This window comes from Falco punctatus (assembly GCF_963210335.1).
Source record: "Falco punctatus genome assembly, chromosome: 2".
Taxonomy (NCBI): domain Eukaryota; kingdom Metazoa; phylum Chordata; class Aves; order Falconiformes; family Falconidae; genus Falco; species Falco punctatus.
In genome coordinates this window covers 113,027,808-113,052,641 of record NC_137581.1, presented here as the reverse complement: position 1 = coordinate 113,052,641, position 24,834 = coordinate 113,027,808, and the positions used below count along the sequence as shown (strand labels likewise).

General features: G+C 41.6%; 1 protein-coding gene across 1 annotated transcript in view; it reads left to right on the top strand.

Moving 5' to 3' along the window:
• POU1F1 (POU class 1 homeobox 1) overlaps positions 1-24,637 on the top strand; it is a 73,695-nt gene extending 49,058 nt beyond the window's left edge. Inside the window, exons 2-8 of the mRNA XM_080376578.1 lie at positions 1,580-7,534; positions 10,249-10,398; positions 11,343-11,460; positions 12,488-12,729; positions 14,167-14,331; positions 15,738-15,798; positions 20,130-24,637. Of these exons, the coding sequence (XP_080232704.1) occupies positions 7,393-7,534; positions 10,249-10,398; positions 11,343-11,460; positions 12,488-12,729; positions 14,167-14,331; positions 15,738-15,798; positions 20,130-20,343 (1,092 nt within the window). The 5' untranslated portion in view covers positions 1,580-7,392 and the 3' untranslated portion in view covers positions 20,344-24,637. The remainder of the gene's footprint in view (positions 1-1,579; positions 7,535-10,248; positions 10,399-11,342; positions 11,461-12,487; positions 12,730-14,166; positions 14,332-15,737; positions 15,799-20,129) is intronic.
• The last annotated feature ends 197 nt before the right edge of the window (positions 24,638-24,834 follow it).

The window sequence follows — 24,834 nt, the reverse complement described above, 5'->3', positions numbered from 1 at the left end:
TTGAAACTGCGAGGCAGCGTGGAATTTGCAAGATTCATGGTACTATTTGCACTGTATTCAGTGTACGTGAGTATTTACAAAAACTTTGTGAAAGCAATGTTTGGCTTGTAATATGAAAGGGGAAACTAGGGAAGAATTAATAGTCTGGCTACTATAACAAAAGCCTATGTGTGCATGATAAAATTTTCCTGGTGTTACAGACACCCTTTCTAAAATGACATAAGAAAAATCAAAAGAAGTCACTTGGACAGGAATAAGAGTGCTCACTGAAAAGTTAGGTTGTTAGAAATAGCGTTGGGTGGATTTACATTCATAACCAGGTATATGCAATTTTTTTCTCTATGGAAAAGTTCCAATTTTCCAAATGAAAAATTATGTGGAAAAAATAGACTTTCACCACTGAAAAGGATGTTATGTGGCTCTGCAATAACTGAAAATGAGTCAACCATAACACATGGGAGTTTTAAACCTGGCCTTTAACAATTATGAAACTGTTAGTAGCATTTTGTAAATGTTTTAAAGATGTTAACTGTAACTTTTTTTGCCACGTACTTGGCTAAATTCATGGCTGGTTTAGGTCCACTGGCTGGGCCCAGTCGTAGCTGCAGCGTGATCTGCCACTGCTTTGCACTGGAGTTAAACTGAATGAGCTTGGACCACTGCCACAGAGGGCCAGGGTCCCTCCAGCAGCGTGTACGCCACGTGTAACGTTCTGAGAAGCACCAGCCTGGCAGCATGAAGTGAACCAACGGGGCTTGTATATCTGTGTTATTTAAGTTTGTAGATCTTATCTGTAAGTTTACATATATTTTATGATGCTCCCTGTATGGGGAACTGCTGGCGAGGCTCAGGCTGTGCTTTGAGAGCCGTGGGAACAGCACCTTTCCCTGCGGGTAACATCATGTCCGTGCTGTACGTTCAGGGGCTCTTTTTGGCGGAGATGATCTAACGTTAAGGACAGGTGGTTCAGAGACACAAATAATCTTGGCGTTCTTTTTGGTCTTTATCAAGTAGTTCCACTTGGTCTAAATCAGGCTTTAAGGCTATTGTTTGCTTTAATGCAATTACACACGTTTTTCACTCCGACTCCAGCGAACCAGACTTTGGCAGCAAGACCAGATAAGCCTTCTATAGGTTTTCAAAAGTAAATTGCATTGTGCTGGTCCCTGGGAAAGAGTCTTCCTTGAAAATGTTTAATCCACCCTCCCTCCCTCCCCATCATCTGTGGATGAAACTATCCATGGCATATGCTGACAGTTAGTCAATTTATGTCTTACCTAAGAAAGAAGGTTTTAATTTGTATTTTCCCCTGTGCACAATGTAATGTACTTAAATGTCTTTTTCATTTACGGTGTGGGAAGTAAACCATACGTGTATGATATCCCTCTGTCTTTTAAGTATTTCAATAACATGAGCACAGTAATTTCAGTTAAAGATCTTCCTGAATAGGAAAAATAAGGGGAAGAATTGTGTAAACACGCAAGAACTTTAGAGCAGTTGTGAATTACTGAAAATACTAAAATGTTGCAAAAATGACACAGCATCTCCAATTGTATCACTAGTGTTTATTTCCATCCAGGTCACCGGTTTTGTGGGATAATACTGGCATATTTAATGCTTACCTTCCAAGAGGTCCTGAAATCTCTCTCAGCCTTGCCTCTTCGTGATGCTCAGCACTTCCAGCTCCTATTGATATCACCTACCATTGGGACCACTCACTCTGTGAAGACAAGCCCTTGAAAAATACAGTGAACTTCTGATACTGTGGAGCAGTTGAAGCATCTGTATTTAAGGGGCTACCCTCACGGTTACTGTGGGCTTCACAGACCAGGTTTCTGATGCAGGCTGTGCAGCAACAGTAGAGTATTTCCGTCTGAGAGATGAGGCCCAAGTGTGCTACTGCACTGGGAGAGGAGGAACTGTGCACTTGCTGTTCCAGTAAGGATCTTTTAGAGTCAGTGTGCATGTGAAATGGTCTCCGCTACGTTTTGCAGATGCTCTGGTTACACAGCAGTGAGTAGGCAAGGCTTGGATTCTTTACACAGAACAGTTACAACAGACTCCTCAGCTTTGCATGACTGCTGAGCAGTGCAGCATGTACCAGTAGTAAAATGAATTAAGAAAATACCCTACACAGAGGAGTGATACAACTGAAAGCCCCAGTAGAGCTGGGAATCATTGGAAATTGGGGATGCAGTTTGAGCATGCTCAACTCATTGTTTTATTCTGTATCTGCAAAGGAGTTACTGGCAAAATAGAAACAAGGAAGAAAGTGGTTTTCTTTTTCCTTTCTGTTTCTTTTACAGCTTTTACCTAACCCAGTGAAAACTAACCATGAAATGATGGAATTAGAAACTGGAAAGTCAAGTATTCTGCATAAAAATGAAACGTGACAGAGGAATTTTTACGTACATTGTGCAAAAACGTACAGGAGTGACAGGATGCAAATTGTAGTTGTATCAGAGACAGAAGGAGTTAAAGATCCCCCACCCCACCTCATGTGCAGTAAAGGCAAAAGTGAAGCTTACTTCCCAAGGGACCAGAGGTGCTCTGAGACGCATTATTGGGAAAGAGAGGTGTGTGTGTCTGTATCTATATACACACTCCCTCTCCAGAATGCAAATGTACATGTGAGTGAGTGTTTCAGTGGGACATTTTTCAGCCTTAAGAGTATCACAGCCATTATGCTTGTGGAGACATCCACGGCTACAAGCTCTTTATTTGAACAAGCCTAATATATTTAACTTATATAGAAAAGGGTTTGGAGACTCGACAAAAGGAATGAATACATGAAGCTGCCAAGACCTGTATTGTGCCTGATTTCCTTCACAATTATGTACTGTTTGGCAAAGGTGAGGATGAAAATCCATGTTGTTGATCACCATGGGATCATCTCTTGGGAGCAGAGATGCTGTGCTCCTGTGGAACAAAAAAAAAAATGATGCTGTCTCACAGCCCGTCCTGAGAGCCTACAGCGAGACGTCCTTTCCGAGCTGAGAAAATCATGCAAAGGCATCTTTCTGCCATGAAAAGAGAGAGCTTAATTCTGGCTGAGCAAAACCTCCAAGGGTTTTTGAAGGTGCTCTTCAGTATTTTGGGATTCAATCAGAACAGATTTGAGGGGAAAAGAATCAGTCTCCTGACATGAAGTAAAAAATTGGAGATAACTTAAGGGAAGTAATTAAGGTGAGCTCAGTATCATCCCATAACAGACAGTGTAAAACGGGGCTCAGTCATTAAAATCTTCATTTTCCCCAGTCCTTCTTATAGAAGTAACGGCCACCCAAAGGGCTAGTTTCAAATAGAGGATCCAGGAGGGGGAAAATGGACTTTACTGTGATATTTACGAACATCATATCATTATCCAAATGGAGAAAATGATCTGTGTCTCAGAATACCCCCACTGCATTTTTAAGGACACTTGTAAGTGTAGGAAAGGGATGATCTCCTTCAGTTGGTGGCTGCAGGTCTGAAACTCCTGTAAGACACCCTCAGCTGAACTGCTACTCTTTCATTTTTAAGTACTAGAAGACAATTTGGAAATAAAGGAAGAGTGAGTTCTCTGGCTGGTGATGACTTTCACGTATGTTGCTTGGCCCACTTGAGTATGTCTAGTGAAGCCTTTCTCATTCTTCAGGCACTCTTCCACCAGAAAAGGACGCATCTGTTCAGGTTTCCATATACTGGCAGAACTTGGGATGCTGAGTGTTGAGATTCATGTGGTGGTTGGAATTTATTAGTACGTAATTAGTAAATTCCTGTCTTTCTTTTTAAGATCTGTCCAAAGGATGTAGTTTGGAGGGAGGACAGACACAGGTTATACAATGAAGTAAGGGGGAATGCTTTTGCTCTGGGGCTATAAATAAGCTGGTTGATTTCTGCAGAGGAAAAATATACCTTGGGGAGTCTTTACAGTCCTGTAAGATTAAGATTTAAAAAAAACCAACAACCAAACAAAAAAAACCCAAAAAAACCCAAAACAACAAACAACCAAACAAAAAAAAAACCCTGACACTGCTCCAGGTCTCCCGTTTGTGGTCTACTGGTCTGGAACAATTTGGGTCTTCTGTGAGTGTAGCCAGAGGAGAGAACCTGTTGTTATTTCAACCTGACTTCTCCAGTGCCAAAGTCTGCTTGCTTCTTGACACAGGAGAGGAGCACTGCATCATCCTTTTTGCTTATGTTTAACACATTCTTATGGCCAGAGTGGAACATCCTTGAACAAAGAGCTGGCACAAGTTCCTGAGAAGTCAGCATGGCAGTAAGGAGGCACTTCTCAGATCCATGTGGCCCCAGGGCCGCCCTAAACCAGCAGAAGAGTATCTCTTACTGCAGATACAGATAGGAGTCGGGCTAAGAGCAGCAAATCTTACCAAAATCCTTCAGCTGTGAGGCAGGGTTTTAAAACTGACCATGAAATTACAATATAGAGAGCCATATGGTAACTGTGGGTAAGGCAATCTGAAGCCCAGCCAAACAGCAGTGTGTCTAGCATGACGGGGCTCCACCACCAAGGAATTCCTCTTGGCAGAACAGATGTAGTAGCAGACTTAGCAGGACATCTACAGAAGGCTGAAACAAAGCTTTAGGAGAGGTGCTACCCTCACTAGAGGTACCCTTTATTATTCTACCTGGTGAGTGTGAAATTTGTCACATACCTAGTAAGTGACAGAGTCTGGCTGTTCAGAATCCTCAAAAAAGCTGCCAGATAAGCTATTTTAAACTGAATGCAACTAAAACCTCAGCCGTAACAGAACAAAACAAAAAATAGTGAAGTTGTTACCTGTAATGAGAGTAGGCCATGTGGCACAAACACATAAAAATAAAAATCGGAGTCATTCAGCACTATGAAACACAGCACTAAACAGTAGTGGCATGAAACCCACGTTTGGGTTGGTGTCTGGAGTGGTGTCACAGAACAGCTTTTTGCTGTACTCTGAGGAAAAGTTCAATGCCTCACAATCACTGGGTGCGTGTACTTTCCCAGTCTCTCTTAGTCCCAGCTTCTGTGGATGAGCATTCATCATGAACTACGGCCACCTCCTCTAATGAGCTGTGTAGGTCTGGAAAGCTTGAGCACCTGGGCACACTCAGGTAAGTCTCCTGACCTCAGGAAGAAATGGAAATCTGGAAGTGAGCTCCATCTTGTACTTGTACAGGCTACAACTTCTTTGCATCTAGCTATGGGTTTGCAGTAAAAATATTACCTGTTGTCGGGATTTGAGAAAAAAGAACTGCCAAGGACAGGGCTGTAAAGTTATTCTTAGTGTTTCTTTTCCCCCCATGGTTTCAGGACACCAGTAGGTAGGTGGACTGAAGCCCTGGGTGAATGTATCATGCTCCTTGCTGACGGAGAAAAGGTTACCAGAGGTGAAAATGTATAAAATAATTTTTTTAATTTCCACTCACTTGAGTAACAGCTGATCCATAGCACTCTGGCTGAGTGTTATGTGTCTGCCATTGGAGTCTAACAAAATTATTTGTGTTATAAGAAGGATATACCATTTGAGAACTGTTTATGGTCTGTAGGGTGTTATAAGGCAATGCCATCATTTTTGGCTTCTGTCCCAGTTTACTTCAGTGCCATGCTATGATCTGAGAACGGGGTCGGTTCCAAATACATACCCTTAGCTGAGTGAAGTGTTAGACTTTAAGACTCTGCTCTCACTCATTAGTCAGCATACTCATGAATCCACAGATGTTAATAAATATTGGGCCAAGCCCAAAGTAATGGAAATGACAGTTCACTCGGTGACAGTGTCTTCCATGATATTGCATTGATTATTTTGATCGGGGTTTATGTTTTGCAATATGGAAACACACGCACAGATAATACTTACAAGCATAGAGCCTCACCCCTGTTAAAGCACATGTGCAATCTGCCATACGCAATAATTCTTCTGAAATTTTTCCACAACCTCATACATGGCCTTTTGCAGAACACATTTACAGATAATATCAAGGGTTCTACAGAGCGGGTCGATGCAATACCACTTGTCTGCAATAATCCATGAAGAATGACACAGTATCACGCATGTTTTCTCCCATATCACGTATCTGATGTCTATGCTATCAAAATCCTAATTCAGACATTTGAACCAGTTTGGAATACCAAACACACAGAAAGTATCATCGTCTTTACATAAAATAAATAAAAGGTCTGACCCAACCATCTTTGGTCACAAAAAACCAACAACAAACCACCACCCCCAAACCCCTCAAAACCCCCAAAACCAGACCACAAAAAACCCTCCCCATCAATACATTTAACTTCCTAAAAAGTAAAAATAAATGACATAAATACCTGTGACATTTTTTCCTTCAAAATTTAGGACATATACATAGAATATGTGACCACGATATACTGCTTTAATTTTCACTGGTTTTAGTGTAACCTCTATGTCATTAACTGCTCCAAAGTAATTCCAATCTTGTTCCAACAAATCATTTGGTAAATTCTTTGAGGAAAGCTCCTGGTTTTACTTGCTGTGTAATGCAATAAAGACCAGGACCTTCTGGATGAGATTGTAGATACCGTGGTAATGCAAATTAATAATAGGAACTGTGATTTGAGTTTTATGTGACACTATGGGTTCTTTCAAGAGTTGATCTTAGATAAACTTTTAGCATGCCATGTAAATGCTATCTTCTGTAAAGACAGCTTTTGTAAATATATGTAAGGTTTATGTATTATATAAATAATAGGCTTATGTAAAGCTATCTGTTCAGAAACTTCCTCCTGGAGACAGCTGCTCCCTATTACACGTCTTTGGTTTACGCTAGTATATGTTTAAGACAAATGATCATTTTGCAACTGCTGGGAATTAGGTTAATTTAGATTATTTTGCTATATGCTCTTGACTTTTGCAGACTTTTGATTGACCTCTCAGCTGGGTTGCCTTCCAGACAGTTGCCCAGATGAGATTCTGGGGGCAGGTGTTTACTGTAGAAACCTGCTTAGTATTAAACATACCTGTCTCACTGCTACTGACTTTGGAGACGATACTTCTATATTTTTTTCCCTGGTCATTGTTCTTCACAAAAGACCTAATTGAAAATATCTGTCAAATCATGTCTCTGGTTTCCCTCTTCTTCCCCCTGCCCCCCCCCCCCCCCCCCCCCCCCATTAATTGGACACGTATTGTGTTTGTGTGGGAAGGAAGGAGGCTCTATAGCAGTATAGCAATATTGCTGGGAAAAGAACATTAAAATGGATAAAGGGATTTCCTAGCTGTATAAATACCTGCACACGACCTCCCTGTGCTCTGGAGCCCTCCTGTATATGTATATGCAGGTAAAAAGCCTGGAATAGAGTTTGAGCTGCCATTAATTGCGCAGGATCTGTTCTTGTTGGAAAACAGGGGCAGGCGGCTCTTTTGCCTGTTGGAGGGTATGACTTGCCAAGCGTTTGCTTCATCTGACACCTTTGTACCCTTGAATTCTGACTCTTCTCCCTCTCTGCCTCTGATAATGCATCACAGCGCCGCAGAGTGCCTGCCGGTTTCTAACCATGCCACCAATGTTGTGTCAACAGGTACTTTTTAAAGATAATCTTGTGCTCAGTAACTCTCATTCTTAACGCTTTTGGAGTGGTATGTGCTCCTCAATGCCTGTGAGACTTAATCTGTTCGGTATCAGTGCTCTGTGAGATTGGGACTACATTAAAGTAGGAGCGTTTTCAGAAAACTGCATGATGAGTGAATCAGGAAAACCCCAAATGTTCATGGTTTAGCTAAATTTGTAGCTTTCTCTAAGTTTATTACAAGATGAGGCTCAAGTGTGCTACCAATGCATTAATGTAGAAAGGTTCAAACAATGTGACTGTTGTTACAACTGTATAGTCTTCAATGGCAGCTGTCATGTAGATTAATCAAAAGTTTGTTTCTTATGTAACCACAGTTTAAAATAATATTAATTACTTTAAATAGAAAATGTATTTTAAACAGGTCAGGTCTAAATATGATTTTGGGAAGCTTTCAAGAAGGAAAAACATTGCTTTACAAAGCGTATTGCCTGCTGAATCAAGGCTAAGATTTAAGTGGGATGTTAAAAATTGGTAGTAGAAGCCTCATCAATATTTTGGAATTTTGTCTGTTTGTGTATATAAACCAATTAATTGCATTTAAATACCAGGAGTATGTAATTACTGAACTATCTGAGAGAGACACAGAGAGAAAGAAAGCTTTCTTACAGCCTTAAGCCTGCAGAAGGGGGATTCTGGAATACAGGAATTGTTGATGGAAAGCTTTCAGGAACAGAAAAAGAAATAATTTTGATTTATTTGAAATTGCATTAATGTAAGGATTTTATTTGGAGTCTTAACAAGAAACTAGCCTTCTTCTGAAATGCGTAGGTAATAAAACATCTTAATAATAAGAAAAAGAACGTAAGTAATGAAAACTGAGCGTTAGTGGTAGATAACAGGATCTTATACATTAAGCAGGAGGCTCAAAATATCCTATTATGGCTGTTGGTTAGCAGCAGGAGTAGGGAAAAGGAGAATTTAAATTTTGCATGAGACCAAATTTATGTATCTGTATCACAGCAGTGTTTTCTAAATTCGTCTTATTCATCATGAAAAGTATATGATGACAGTCAGCCAAAAGCATTTGCTTGTCTGCTTCAGATTTGGCGTTTGATATTTCATAGTTACCAGCCAAGGACAAATACTACTGTAGTCAGAGGGAATTCTGTTTGCAAGACCACATCTAGCGGGTGACCCTGTGAGAACAGAAGCAGTGACAGAGGGTGGTAACTATAATGAGTAAGGGTTTATAAATTTCATACATAGATTCAGAAATTGTAATAATGCCATGCTACTGAAATCATCTAAGGAGAGTTTGTGTACAAAGTAGATGTGAAAGAATTTTGAAGAACGATTTATATTAAATGTCGATTGTTTTAAAAACTGTGTGTGATGGTTGTGCATCAGAAAATATAGGTTAATATACTTCTGTTTGAATACCATGTCATACAGCTGATGTTCTGCAGTATCCTCTACACTTTTTTATTATTTAATTTAAATAGCATCATCCTCACTATTTGATTTTAAATCCTTATTTGCAAGTTGAAAATTATATATTTACTTGTAATCCATATATTATAATTTTTACACAATAGGAAAAAACACAGGTAAGCAGTTAGATCTTATCTTAGCAGAAAAGTTGCATTGCTTTAAATGCATTAGTATTATTAATGAGATCTTTTTTTTTTTTTTTTTTTGCATTTATACTATTATGAGCATGCCTGTTTTAGTAGGTTTTATATTTGTATAAGTGTATCTAAACCGGACATTTTACTGTTATGATTACTGTTGTAAAAACCCGGAGATTCTAATCCCTAATTAATGATAGTTTTGAACAGGACTGTGCACTCTAAAACACAGTTTTACGTATCTGAATGTTTAAGAACGTGAATTTTTAATATGTTTCATAGCAGTTGTTAGAGGGGACAGTACATGCATTTCTGTGCCTACTTATGCATGAGCCACAGCCACATCTCTTTTTGCATTCAGCAAAAACCCACCTGATTCTTCAGGCACAAATCTGAAACACCCCTGTGAAAACACCAGGGATAAATTAGCGGTGGGTTTGTTGGTGCTGATGATGGAAAAAGTTGATTTAGGCCTAACTTTTTGGAAGAGCCCAGAGTCTATCGTCCTGTTTCCCTACCACCCTGCCAAAGCACCCTGAAATGTTTTTGATGACTTGGCACATAAGAAAATGTGACTTCTGGATGCCTCAAAGCGAATGTCCCCGAACTTCTGGTATTGGAAACCCAGGTCTTAGGCATGCATAACATGTGCCTGTTTGCACTGGGGGGTTTGCATGACAGCCAAGTCAATCCATTTGCTGGGAACACAGAGCAGATTTTTATGCAAGACTAAACGAAATGGTGTGTGGAAGCTGGGTGGGAAGAGGAACTTGTCTCCTCCTTGAGAGTTTAATGTTTCCCTTGCTCAACTGTATGTGTAAACTGGGTTATACGCATAGATTATACTAAAAACAATGCATCAAGACCACAGCATGACCATTTCTAGTCTTGGCTCAGAGAGTACCTCGTTATTTATACTGACAGTCTTCATCTGGGGCCACCTGGCCAAGCATCTGGACTTCCAGCAGCGTTAACCTGATGGTTGTGGCCTGGAGTTAAATGCTTATTGCATGCACACATATACTGTGTACAAGGGTACGGTCTGCCTCTGAACTTCAAGGCTGTGTCGTGAATCCTCGCACATTTTCTTACCGGTCCTATCTGTTTTGTCTTTGATCCAACCTCCTATATGCTCCTGTATCCGCTTTGCCGTGACGACCCTGGGAAACTCTTTGGCAGGCCTTCATTACTCTGTGCCTTCCTGTCATTATGGAAACCAACCGTCTACCTACGGGGTGATGGCAGGTAAGGGACATACCCTCAACTGGGCGAGCTCTTAGCATCTTGGTTTCGGTCAGTTCTCCTTTAGAGGGACCAGTTCAAGACAGTCGCTTAAAGAAGAAGGGATGGGGGTTAAGGCACAAGAAAATGGGTTAGGAACTTAAGGATCAGTGCCCAGAGTTTCTCCGAACCTCTACATCTCTCAGGAAATCAATCTGCTACTTATTTCTCTCTACAAGACTGGGGTGCCACTCTTTTTGTTCACCTATGTCCACTTCCCTTGGCAATCAACATATTTGAGGGACCAGGAGTGGTGTACCCAATATACCTGTGTATTACCAGTACCGGGGGTGATGGAGCCCTGATGGAGCTATAAAATAAAACGGTGGCATCATGGAAGGATAGCTGAATTCAGCAGGCAAATCATAAACATGATCGTGGACTTTTACACTTACAAATTTATGCTCACACCCTGCTCAGTTTTCCATGTCCCCAGCTGAGCAAGAGGAACTGTTATTCCACACAAGTTCAAGCAGCAGTCAATGAGATAATGCCATGAACCAAATTAATGCGACTACCAGGAAATAGTTGTGTCTTAGAGATAATCCAAAATCAAACTCAGCATTTTATTTCACTTAAGACTGAAGGAAATTAATATTAAGGATCAATATGAGTAAGTCAGCATAGATGAATATATCTGCATAGGGACTTTTTACAAACAGAGTGTAGACTTCCTTCACGGTGTACAAATGTCCAGATGCTCCTATTTCATTTATGAGTCTGTGCATTTATGCGTCTGTTGCAAACATTCCTGGTACTGTTCAGATCCCTGGGAAAAGTGCGTAGGTATTAAAAAAAAAAAAAAAAAAAAAAAAGATTACTCAGAAGTTCACTTCATTCCAAAATAAATAATCCTTATTTCTCTCCTTTCTTATTTTACTCTTTTTGTTGTTGATGATGTTTTTTAGGCATCAAGCCTGCAACTCCAGAGATGCTATCAGCAAGTCTCTCCCAGAGTCGCATCTTACAGACATGCAGCATGCCGCATCCCAATGTGGTGAACAGCGTCAGCACCTTGCAAAGCAAGTCCTTCTCTTTTTCAGTCTCTTCCTTTATTCTGTGAGGGTTTTTTTGGTTGTGGGCTTTTTGTTTGTTTGGGGTTTCTTTGTGGTTTTCCTTTGTGAAGTGTATAAAATATTCTTATGCGGCAGAACCTCCAATGCTGCTGAGAGCAATCGCAGCAGAGAAGACAAGAAAAATAAATGGAGGAAGGGATGGGAGGTTAATGAAGTTCTGAGTTCTGCTATGAAGTTTTGTCTAATTTAGGAAATGGGGAAGGATGTTCCAAGAACCTGGAATTTGCTGGCCACTCCAGCTACACTGAAGAGTATTAATATTATTTTCTCCCGTGATTTTCTTCCCCCCCCTTCAGGTCAGAGGCACTTTAGCTGTATGTACAATATCTAGCAAAAAAAACCCCCAGCCTTTGCCCTTAACTGAATCTGCTTTTTAAATTTGACATTTGTGAACAAAAGGTAGCATTAGGTGGATTTGTTTTGTCCTTGAGCAATTTCTTTTTAAGACAGAACGATCATTTTGAATATATTCTGGGTTTGGGTTGTTTTTTTTTCCTTTAAGCTTTTACCTGTATAGTTTCCTCAAACAAATTTTATGCTAAAGCTAAACCAAGATAGTATCTTGTCCAAGCATCAAATAGGATTTACATGGAAATATTCTTTGTACCAGAAAATAGTCTGGCACGTTTTAGATGACTCAAAATTATATAGCTCCACCAATCTTTTTGTGCCACTTAATTCCAGATGAGACCTTGAATTGTTATTTAGGTTTGGACCACTTATCATCTTAAAGTGCATCATATTTTGCTAAGAAATAGGATGGCTGTGGCCTGTGGAAAGTCACTGTTGGTGGGTTTTCATCTAATGGGACAAAAGAGAGACCGTATCTCCTAGGAGATCCTCCCTCTTGGATACTTTAGCGTATGCTCTATCATAAATATTACAGACATGGATTATGAGATCACAAAGGCATGTTTTTATTGTGTGGGGGTAGACCATAACTGCACTGAGTTTTGGTTCTGGTGTTGCTCAGGTAGCCTGACCCCCTGCCTTTATAAATTCCCGGAGCACGCCCTGAGTGCCAGCTCCTGCGCCCTGGGCCACGGCTTCACACCCATCCACCAGTCCCTCCTGACAGACGATCCCGCTGCCGCAGACTTCAAGCAGGAATTCCGCAGGAAAAGCAAGTCTGTCGAAGAGCCCGTCGACATGGACTCCCCTGAAATCAGGGAGCTGGAGAAATTTGCTAATGAATTTAAGCTGCGGAGAATTAAGCTGGGTATGTGCTTTACGTCTGCGAACAAAAGGCTGAAAAGTTCCAGTGAAAGCCCAATTATTTCTAAATGTTTTACGGTTTAGCCTCTGCAGTTGTCTAATTGTAACTCTGAGCCTGCCTCACACTGCCAAACTTTCTCCGTTCCTACAAGACTTGCACGGAATTAATGAACTTCGGCTTTCTGCAACTTAGTATGCAGAAAGCGACTCCAAACTTCCATGCCCTTAAATTATTTGTCATAAGTGCAGAGAAAATTATTACTGTTCATTAAATTGCATTCAGTAGCAGGTGCATTGTTTTGCACAGCCCCAGATTTTCTGCAACTTAGGGCAACACATGCTCTAACCTCTCACTCTCACTCCCACCCTCCTCCCTGTGAAGTGCTTTGTTTGATGCTGCAATGCCATTTCAGTATACAAGAAGGATGACATCCATGGCGAATCTTTCATACCACTAGGAAGCTTCTCTTCCTGGTTTATTTTCCTGTGTCAAGACACAGGCACAGCAGCAACTGATATCTTTGTTTCTGTCTGGTAACTACCGGGGCTGATGTGAGATGGATTGCTTTAGGGAGTCTCTGGTGAGGTGCTTGTCTTTCACTGGAAATCCTAGGCAAGGGTCAAGGTGGACCGAGCCTGCCTTTCTCACTTGTAGGAGATAGAGGTACATTGCAAGGTAAAAGCCTGTCTCACCCTTGTTTGAACTATACTGAAAAAAATTAACATCCAGCTGCTGCAGATTCAGCCTGCTTGTGCATATTGGGGACTCTGAATGAGGAGTTGCAGTTTTGACATTATCACTGGTAACATTACATTGCACTACATTACAACATAGGACATCTTTCTGGCTTTAAAAATGTGAGAAGATTATAAGGTTATTACAGGTATCTATGCATTATCTCGACAGCTAGAGAGATTGTGTGTTCCATTTGCAGTGTAAACATAAGGACTGACACAAAAATGTAAGGTTTAAAATCGTATTTGCGACTTGGTTGGTTTTGCTGTATATCATGTATTTAATGTCAGACACAGCAATGGGAAGGTTTGTGAGGCCCCACACGAGCACACGCTGCTAATCACTGTAATTATTACCGCATCTTCACCACAGATTTATTAGGGATCAAAAATCCCTCTGATGCAAACAAATGACACAGAGCCTGTCGAGCTGGGCTTGATGCTCTGACGAGAAAAATGCAATTTGCACAGGAAAACTAATCTGTGGTTGAGCTTTGCAAGGGAAGACAAAGTTAATAAGGGCTGTAGGTCTGAGACTGAGACACGCAGAGCTAGTGCAATCAAAAGGGAGGTAAAAAGCTGCCTCGTGAGACGTTCAGCATCTCAAGAGATCCTGCCTGTTCTGGCACAGAGGCAGGCAGTGAGGATGACTAGCAACACTTTCTAGAAAGCTCCAAAGTGATCTTATTCTCTTCATTTTTGACAGGTTATACACAAACCAATGTCGGAGAAGCACTGGCTGCTGTGCACGGCTCGGAATTCAGCCAAACTACTATCTGCCGGTTTGAAAACTTGCAGCTGAGTTTTAAGAACGCGTGCAAACTGAAATCGATCCTGTCCAAGTGGCTGGAGGAAGCAGAACAAGTAGGAGGTAGAGAACCAAAATCCTCTACATATCGATTTGCATTGAAAACAAAATCCCATATGTCTGTTGAAGGACTAGTACATGTCTTCTGTAGACTAAAGTTTTTTGTTTTACCAGCTTTAAATACTAAGGTGTGCTTGTATTAAATGTTTATCTTTTTAGGGGGAAGCAAGAAGGGGAAAAATTAAATGCGTGGAGGGTACAGGAGAGCAGAAACTTCACTTGGCCTACTGGAAGTAATCTCTTTCTGTCCCATCCCAGCAAACCAGCTCCGCTCCGGTAGCACTGGGCAGAGCTGTCTGCAGGACAGCCCATTTAGCAGCCAACGGGGATTCTTTACTGGCAAAGGACTCTCCCTTCCTACCTCTGGCATATTATGAAATGTGGCCGTGGGGGAAAGGATTTGAGTTTAGCTGAGGCAGTGGTCTTAAAACCCTGAGGAAGAACAGCATGGCATAGAGGTTTTTGATGCAAACTTTTTGCTGCTAGGGGGTTCCCTTCCTTTTGCCTGGTTAGTTTCCAGTTGCAGGAAGAGTCATGGGGTTCACTGGGCAGAGTGTATTTTAGGACAGTTTGGTCAATGTAGAGGACATGGGTTGCCTTAAAGAACAGCCTTTTCAGCTGGGTAAATTGCGCTGCTGAGAAGCAGCCGGGGCTACCACTGTGCGGCACTCGCCTAGCACGGGAAGAAAAAGATGATCTTAATGATACTTTTGGGATTTGTGATTGTATTCAACAGCAGGGAATGTTGTTAAATAGCTCCGTCTACCACACACTTCAGTTTCCTCTGAACCAAATTGTAGAAAGCTTCCTTTCCCTGTAACTGTGCTAGCAACCAGAGGTTTTCCCAATGCGGCTGGCACATTGCGAGCATCACTCGTGCCAGGGAGCAGGGCAGCCGCACAGGCTTGAGCTGCAGAGCGGGACCATGCAGGCAGGCAGCAGCCCCTGAGAAATCAGGGGGGACATGTCCATCAGAGAGTGGTGTGGAAGGGGCAGGTGTATAAATGGGGTTGGGGGCCAGGGTTGTATTTCTGAGGAAAGTGGGTGAGGTAGCCAAGGGGTCTGTCTCGCCAGACCGTGCCCTGCAGGGCAGGAGGGACCAGGTATGTCAAAGGAGGAGGCTGAAGTCCAGCTCCACACGTACACCAGCACGGAACTGCTGCTGGTTGCAGCTTTACTAGCAGCACACCTGTTTTGATTGTAACTGTGTATAGCTGGAGGTAAAAAAAATGACCAACCATCTTAAAAAAAGAGGTGCCCCTATGCGTGGTGCTGCTCTTATTGAGCGGCGTTATCTGTTACGCTTTCTTCTGTCTTCAAAGATAGGGACTTTTTTCTGGAGATGATGGTGCTTGTTTTCCATTCCCTGTGCAGAGTAACTGCCAGGTTTTCTTTTGTTTTTAATACAGCTTTATACAATGAAAAAGTTGGAGTGAACGAGCGGAAGAGGAAGCGCAGAACCACCATAAGGTAATAAATAGTTAGGGCGTTGCACAGTAGAAACCAATTTGGCTAAGATGCTTCTTTTTCTTGGGTTCAGAATCAAAGCGTTACTTTCTATTAATGAATGAATATTAATTCTATTAATGAAGCTAGTGTTTTAAAATGTTTCACTGTTTTGAAACATTTCAGTGAAAAATAACAGCCTAACCCTCCAACCCCCCCAATTTGCTACAAATATACTGCTTTTCCAAATTAAATTTTTTTTCAACATATGACAACACATTGTAATATGAAAAAAATAATTTATTTCAATTCTGCCCAAATGTTATGGTATCTATATAGTAAATAAGGTATCAGAGCACCCTGGTTTAATAATTAATTAATTAATTGCATTATTTTGTCAGAGGATTGAGGTCTGGGAAGTTTGAAGGCAAGATTTTACATGTAATATTGCAACCCTGTCCCTGTCCTCTGTCACTGGATTCTTTGGAGTTCTCAAAGAAACACTTTAATGAGCGGAAGGGGAAAGAAAAAACAGAGTTGTTCTGGGAACCTTCTGTTTCTCACATCTCTGGTGGCCAACATCCACCATCTCTCTAGCTTCAACCCCATATGCAAATCAAGTAGACTGGTAAAACATATTACAAAAACAATTACCAAACAGGCAAAATGAGAAATAGGGTATTTCTTTCTCCTTTAGATATTCCAGACTTGTATAAGCTTTGGTGAAGAATTCACGCAGTGGGCCTCCAAGGAGCTGTAGTATTCTACAGAAAGGGAAACTGACTGCCTCTGGGCACACCTCTGGTGCTGTCAGGCCCTACCCATTACAATGAAGTGCCTGTCCTTTGAACACAGATCATTCCTGATGTGCAGCGTCACTTTCTGGAGATGTAGGCTGCTCTATGGTCCCACAGCCACAACACGTACCTTCTCTCGTATTCAGCTTGAGACTTGTTTTTTGAGTTATAGAAGAGTTTGTGTTGGAAAGCGCCTTTTAGAGGTCATCTAGTCCAACCCCGCTGCAATCAGCAGGGACATCTTCAACTAGATCAGGTTGCTCAGAGCCCCATCCAGCCTGACCTTGGATGTTTCCAGGGATGGGGCATCTACCACCTCTCTGGGCCACCCGTTCCAGTGTTCCACTACTCTCTTTGTAAATAAAATTTCTTCCTTATATCTAATTTAAATCCACCCTCTTTTAGTTTAAAACCATTACTCCTTTTCTTATTGCAACAGGCCCAACTAAAAGTTTGTCCCCATCTTTCTTATAAGCCTCCTTTAAGTATTGAAAGGCTGCAATAAGGTGTCCCCAGAACCTTCTCATTTCCAGGCCGAACAGTCCCAGCTCTCTCAGCATTTCTTCACAGGAGAGGTGTTCCAGCCCTCTGACCATTTTTGTGCCCCTCCTCTGGACCCACTCCACCAGGTCCATGTCTTTCCTGTGCTGAGAACTCCAGAGCTGGATGCAGCACTCCAGGTGGGGTTTCACCAGAGCAGAGTAGAGGGGCAGAAGAACCTCCCTCAACCTGCTGGCCACGCTTCTTTTTAATGCAGCCCAGGATACGATTGGCTTTCTGGGCTGTGAGTGCACATTGCTGGGTCATGTCCAGCTTTTCATCCACCAGCACCCCCAAGTTGTTCTCTGCAGTGCTGCTCTCGATCCCTTCATGCCCCAGCCTGTGTTGATACTGGGGGTTGCCCCAACGCAAGTGCAGGGTCTTGCATTTGGCCTTGTTGAACTTCATGAGGTTCACATGGACCCACTTCTCAAGCTTCTCCTGGTCCCTCTGGACGGCATCCCTTCCCTCAGGCATAACCACACCACTCAGCTTGGTGTTGCCTGCAAATCTGCTGAGGGTGCACTTGGCCCCACTGTCTATGTCATTTCTGAAGATATTTAACAGTACTGGTCCCAATAGGGACCCCTGAGGGGCACCTCATCACTGATCTCCATCTGGACATTGAGCCATTGACCACTACCCTCTGCATGCGACCAACCAATTCTTCATCCACCGAACAGTCATCCATCAAATCTATACCTCTCCAATTTAGGGAGAAGGATGTTGTGGGAGGCTGTGTCAAAGGTCTTACAGAAGTCCAGATAGATGACATCCATAGCTCTTCCCTTGTCCACAGATGTAGTCACTCCATCATAGACGGTCACTAGGTTTGTCAGAGAGGTCTGGCCCTTGGCAAAGCCATGCTGGCTGTCTCAAATCACACCTCTGTCCTCCATGTGCCTTAGCATAGCTTCTAGGAAGATCTGTTCCGTGATCTTCCTAGATACAGAGGCCAGGCTGACAGGTCAGTAATTCCCAGGGTCCTTTTTTCTACCCTTTTTAAAAATGGGTACAGTGTTCCCCATTTTTCAGTCACCAGGGACTTCACCTGACTGCTATGACTCTTCAAATATCATGGAGAATGGCTGGGCAACCACACCAGCCAGTCCCCTCAGGCCTCTGGGATGCATTTTGTCACCCGTATTGCCTTTGACATACAGAATAAAACGAAGACGTGATTTCTCTCCGACTTTTGAACTATACATTCTTCTGCAGGAATGCTTCTCAGTTAGGAGTGATTTTGGGATGGGAAATGCTTCATAACTCGTGCTCATCACAGCACCTCACAAGGGATGAAGCTTTACTCTTGGGAGACCAGTTTCTTTTCTCAGTTTCTCTACAAGCCCAGTAAGGACACGAGTGGCAGCGCCACAACCTTGCCCATACTTGGCCCCACTGTCTATGTCATTTATGAAGATATTTAACAGTACTGGTCCCAGTAGGGACCCCTGAGGGGCACCTCATCACAAGTTTATGAAGTATGGCCTGCATGGGAGCTGAGAGCATCTCAGTCCTGGGTGGTTTCCCCCCTCTCTAGAGGAGCACACTGAAGGCTGCTCATTTAACACTGTGGGGTTGGGTGGTGTTAGTTAACAGCTATTGTGAAAATCAGTCCTCCTACTAAGCATTTTGTAATTATTCCTGCTTTTACATCTTACCCCACTGCATTGGGAGTATCGAATACGGCAGGTTGTCAAGGGCACAGATAATTGAGGCGAAGTTCAGGGCCAAATCCCATCTAGTGAGGAAATATTAATTGTTCCTTTGAGGGCATATAGGATCTCAGTTTGAAGACCTGAAACTAATCAGGGAGATGGACTTTATCTGAACCACAGCCTTGCTCTTAACCATTCTTAATGGATGTTTGAAGGCAAACTAGGGGTAAAACAAAAGCCTCACAAACTAAATTAGGTTAATCACACGCTGAGCAAAAACAACTTAATTTGAATTTGTGGAAGCTATTTTGTTTTACGCTTTGATTAAAGCCTAAGAAGCTGTTAGTCAAAAATAATGATGTTTCTATACTTCTGTGTGTGCAGAACACCATGCAATTAATTAGGTAGTTTGGGTAACATCAGTAAATATTGCAAAATTGACTTGTAAACGAAAGCCCAACAAGTTACAGATGAAATAACGAACTAACTAGAACTCTAGCAGATACTTTGTATGTAACAGAAACACCTGCACCTCGTTTCCAGACTAAGGCATGAAGTGCCCTCTTGTGTCCAAAGGAATTAGAGCTGCTGCTGAAGCTCTGGTGCGTCCTGGTGGCACACAGGGATGTCACAGACACTCCGTAACACAAGCGGGAAGCAAATCCTACCTGACAATAAGAAAAGATAGTAGCCTTAACTTGTTTTGTTTGTTGAGCCACTCGAATTTGGTCACTGCTGGCTGAGGAGTGTATTAAGCAGACTAGAAAATGTGATGGCTGCTAAACCAGCGTGCCCTAATCTGTGGTTTCTAGAAATACTCTAGTGCCCTCTCCATGACAAAATGAGATGCAGAACTTGATGCAACATACACCACTTCCCAAATTGTAAGCGATGGAGCTCTTCCCCTTTGTAAACCCAAACGGTTTGATACAACCAGGTAACCCCGCTGACGTGCATTTGCTGAACACCTACGGCACTGCTGTGACTGGGGCAGAATGGGTGCTCAGGCTTGTTCGAGTTGCTGCGATCCCATTCATGTCTAGTTAGTAGCTGTATCTCCTAAAGAACATCAAGAAGCACAAATATTTCATGATTACCACTAAAACTACATCGAATTCAACTACAATCAAATTGCCTTTAAATTACTCTGTGCTGAAATTCTGTATGAAGTCGTGCTGTTCATGTCAGCAGAAAACTAGGGTGCACTTCAAGTTCGGTGGGTTTCCTTTACGTAGAAAAAAAGGGGGAAAATCAAGTCACTACCTTCAGTGCTGTTACCTGACCCTTCTCCTGAACCGGTGGTGAAAGCCTGAATATGTCAGGAAAGTTTTTAAAGGTGAAATTTTATCCCTTTATCCAGTATCGCTGCCAAAGAAGCCCTAGAGAGGCACTTTGGAGAACAAAGTAAGCCTTCTTCTCAGGAAATTATGAGGATGGCTGAGGGGCTCAATCTTGAGAAAGAAGTTGTGCGAGTTTGGTTTTGCAACAGAAGACAAAGGGAAAAAAGAGTGAAGACAAGTTTACATCAGAACACCTTTAGCTCTATTATCAAGGAGCATCATGAATGCCGGTAAAGATTTTCCACGTATAATGTGGATTTCTGTTTTGCTTTTTGTAAATACTGTAAATACTATGTTGGATTAAAAAATAAATAAATAAATAAAATCAGTCACCCACTTGTTTCTCTTACAAGTTAGCCAGCTTTGGATGTAGTATGTTGTGGAAGCCTCTATTTTAATGTAAAAGATTGGAAACAAATTAAATGCTACTGCATATATTTGGAGTTGGATGCCTCTGTTTAGCTGCAAGGAACCTGTTATGCATTTTTCAACTGGAAATGCTTTCCAAGTTGCACAAATAATTGCGGTTTCCCTGTGCTCTGTCTTTCCTGCATCTTGGGTACATTTAATGATCAATGGAGAACCCTATGTAGGTACCGTAAAGCATCAGGAAACAAAGTTGTTCATGAAGAAAGGGTACAAAGCTTGATATCAGTAGCTATAGCTGGAAGTATTTTGCCTCTGCACATCCTTTACACAGGCCTCCCACCCTCCCCTAACTGTGCTAACCTTTGCGAGATTGTAAACCATTAGGCACATGGTGGGGTCCCGTCTCCAGTGGCGAACACTGAGCATCAGTGAGAAATGAGAAGTTTGAAGAAGATCAGGTGAATAAGCGACCCTAAACAAGCAGTGGTGACTCTGCTGAGTATCCAGTTGTGGCCAAGGATGGGGACACAGCCGCAGGACCTTGTGGGACTGCCACTGGCTCCGAGAGGAACGCTAGCTGAAGACCTGCTTTTCCAAAGGGCGGCTCAAACTCGGCTACCCGTACACCTCCGAGCGAAACATTCCAGGTAAATCCCTTCTGTAGGTTCAGGACAAAGCCAAGACAAATGTGCCATAATTGCTGCTGTTATTTACGGTAGAATAAGCTTACCAGTATGGAGTTGCTGACGCTGTTCCTACTCAGTGCTGTGTCTCAGCATATCATTTTACTGCCTTAAATCAGCACCAGGTAGAAGCGATGGGGTTTTATGTTTGTTATCAAAGGTGATTCTTGCTGAATTATTGAATGCCTTATAGTTTAATTTGGATAGACTTTAGCTATAAAAACTGAGATACAATTTACCCTTAAGACTTTGTGACCCGAGAGGAAGAAACTAGAGAATTGTCAGGGTTTTTATTACTTTGGGCTTTCTCTGCATTATATTTTTTTTCTGATTAAATCCATGTGCGGACATACTTCTACCAGAGATGGTGTGTTAAGCTAAAAAAAGGTGGCCTTTGCACTCTGAAATAAGCATTCATACAAAGTATTTATTGCACTGCACATTCCCACTCTCTTACGCCCCACTAATTGAAAATAACCCCTTATTTGTCATCCTCTAGCCTAGAAAGGTAATTGGAAAAAAAACCCTCCGTGCCACAGCTCCACCTATCAGAAAGACAGGCGCTGAAAAACAGAATTAATGACTGTAGTACTCACCAGGGATGGATTACCCAGCCAGCTCATCAGCCCGGCTCATTGTTATTAGAATAGTCCATTACCATATATGCATTTTTAACTGTTTTCCCAGGACTGAAATTAAGTGAGTATATGCAAGTAGCGCTGGCCAGATACCTTTTATTTTTCCATAAAACAGACCTGATGATTTAGAAAATGTCTAGATAATAGGCCCACAGAAAGCAAAAGGAGTTTAATGTTCAAGACCACTTAGAAGCAGTGGGTACATGTTAAGCACTCTCTCTCCAGTGCACGTTAAATTATCTCCGATACCTATTACAGTCACCACAGGCATATTCAGCTATAGAAATCAGCCTCCTGGATTTAAAAAAAATTACATTTTTATGGATGAACGCATTGCTATAACCCCGCAATTTAGAACAAAACTTCAATTTAATAACTCAAAGGGGAGAGATTGTACTATCTGCTCTCTTCAGGCTGTTCTCATCAGTAGCATAGCTCACCCACCACAGCAGAGGAAGACCAAGCTGTAGCCTTTATCACCGCATGTTGACAGACCACGAAATCTCCCAAAAGGATGAAAGATAAATACAGGTGAGATTAGCACTCAGTGAAGGCGGCAGCATCATTTATGTACCTTTCATGTTATGTGATCTAAAGTTACACATATGTTGAAAGTACTATCTGATATATATAAATATTTTATTTATATCCTGAATTATTTTCTTAATTATAAAACACTTCCTAGAAATGCTATAAGCCTGTACTTCTCAACTCCCCCATCCAATAAAGTACTCTTATACATTTGGTATTACAGGCAATGGTTTGCAGTTCTGTTTTGGTAACACCTTTTGTAGTTGTGTATCACGATGATGCGCTTACTCATTTTAGCATGCTGTAACAGGTAATTCAACGGCAGCCTTACTGTAACATTGTAATTTCTAGTCCTACAAAAAGTCTCAAAAATTGCAGAAGCAAACCAAAATAGAATGAAAGGTGACACATAATGCCATTTTTTTGCGAAAGAATGACAAAAGGCTAAGTGGAAGAAGCAGCCACCACTTAAACACACCTAGCTGTTGCCACAGAAATACAAACAAATTGGAGCAGAACTGTTGAAAGAAAAAAAGCTGGATGATATCAATGTAATGTGCTACAGCTGCAGCCATTAAATTTCGAGGAAGTGGCAATTTTTTTTTTTTTTCTGTATGAACAACTTACTGGTAATTGCCATCAATCACTCTTGATTGGGGAAAAAACCCTAGATAAGACTTCTGGAGGGGTAGCTTTATAAACCTGCAAGAAAGTGTTTAGTTGGCCATTTGACTAACATGGGCTGCACTATTTTTCTTTGAGGGGTTTGTGGTTTTTCTTTTTCCTTGCTCTTTACTTTTCCCATGGTAACTTTAGGCTGGGTGTTAAAACTAGAAGAGAGGACAAACCAGGATGTTAAACCAACATATAAACCTGTGGTTCACCTGCCCCCAAAGCACTCTGTAGCATTCTGTCCCCCTCATCAGAAGAGTATGACAAACCTAGAAAAGGCCCTTATACAGGCAAAGCTGATGGTTTTTCATCATCATATTCATCAATAAGATGAGTAACTGTTTAAGCTGTTTGTCTCTTCTAGATTTAATGTGCGTGCATTGAATGCTATAGAGGTCTCCTGAATTAGGAGCTGTATTGAAAGGCTGGATGGTGGCAGGCTGTTCACCACCTTGCCCAACGTAAGAACTAGGAGCAAACATGAAGCTGGGGAAGAAGTTTAAAAAAAAACCCTCAAAGTGGTGGCTCTTAATGTGGTGGAGGGAAAAAAAATATCTGTGGAACTCCTCTAACTAAAAAATGTGGGTGCCAAAAGTTTATTTATACAGACAAGTTCACAGATGAGAAATCCACTCAAAGTTGTTGTATATAGAGGAACTTACACAGGGCTCTGGAAGCGCTTTAAATTGAAAATAGAGGTTGGAAGAATATTAGGGGAGCAAATGCCACCTACATTTCCCTTGTTTTCTCTTATTTTCCTGGGAGCTGGTTACAGGCACTTGTGGAGGATGATTCTGGGCAAGGCTGACCTCAGTCTGCCCCAACAGAGCCACTCTTAGGTGAGTGCACCATTGCATTGTTACTGGATGGAGGACTTTCAGATTCAGTTGCTATTAAGGTGTCAGCAAGGATAAAGGAGTCTTAAGGATTGAGTGGAAGGGTTTTTTTGAGTCTGTTAGTGATTTAAAAGGAATCTGTTTCTAAGTAAGGGAAGCAATTTTATTGTAGACAGCAACATACTAACTAAACCTGAAATAAATATGAGCAAGCCTGCAAACCTACAACACTTCTTGCTCTGCTACTGAAAAACTTTTTAATCCAGATAAGAACTCAGGACTTCACAGTTAACAGAAACACCGATAGATACTGACAGTAGCCCTAGTTCAGCAGTCTTACTGACACCAAAAAGCAATGCCTTGATTTCTGGTTGTCAAAGACCCCATAAAAGAAAGAACTCATAATAGAATAACGACTGTCCAAATCGGGCATCAAAAGGATGAAGCGCACACTTCATTCAGAAAGGACATAAGCCTAGGTGTTCAACCAACATATAACCAATAACACTGTATACCTGACTGATTTCAGATTATGGTTTCTCCTTCAATGCCTAAAAGCAGTACTTGGGCACCTAGTTACAGACAGAAGGGAATGCAAACTTGATCAGGTCTTTAATGAGTGTTGAATTTAACTCAAAAGGCCCACAAGCAGCTACAAATATTATGCTAAAATTTATCAGAGCTAACAGGAGTCCAAAGAAAGCCCACTAAGAGATATACGTGTAATCCTACAGAGGACAAAGTCACTGCAGAAAAAGCCTTTTATTAGACTTTTACAAAGTTGTAAAAAAAAAAATAATTCACCTCATATGGGATATAAGCAATATATAAACTTACACATTCCTACATACTACTTCAGACTCGTAATTTGTCCATTACTTTCTTCAAAGAGAAAGAACACCTGCGCTTCTACGTCAGAAAACAGATGAAGGCTCACCTATGTTTCCTCCTGCTCTGCTGACTTCAATCCTAAAAAGCAGATGGTGCAACAACAGT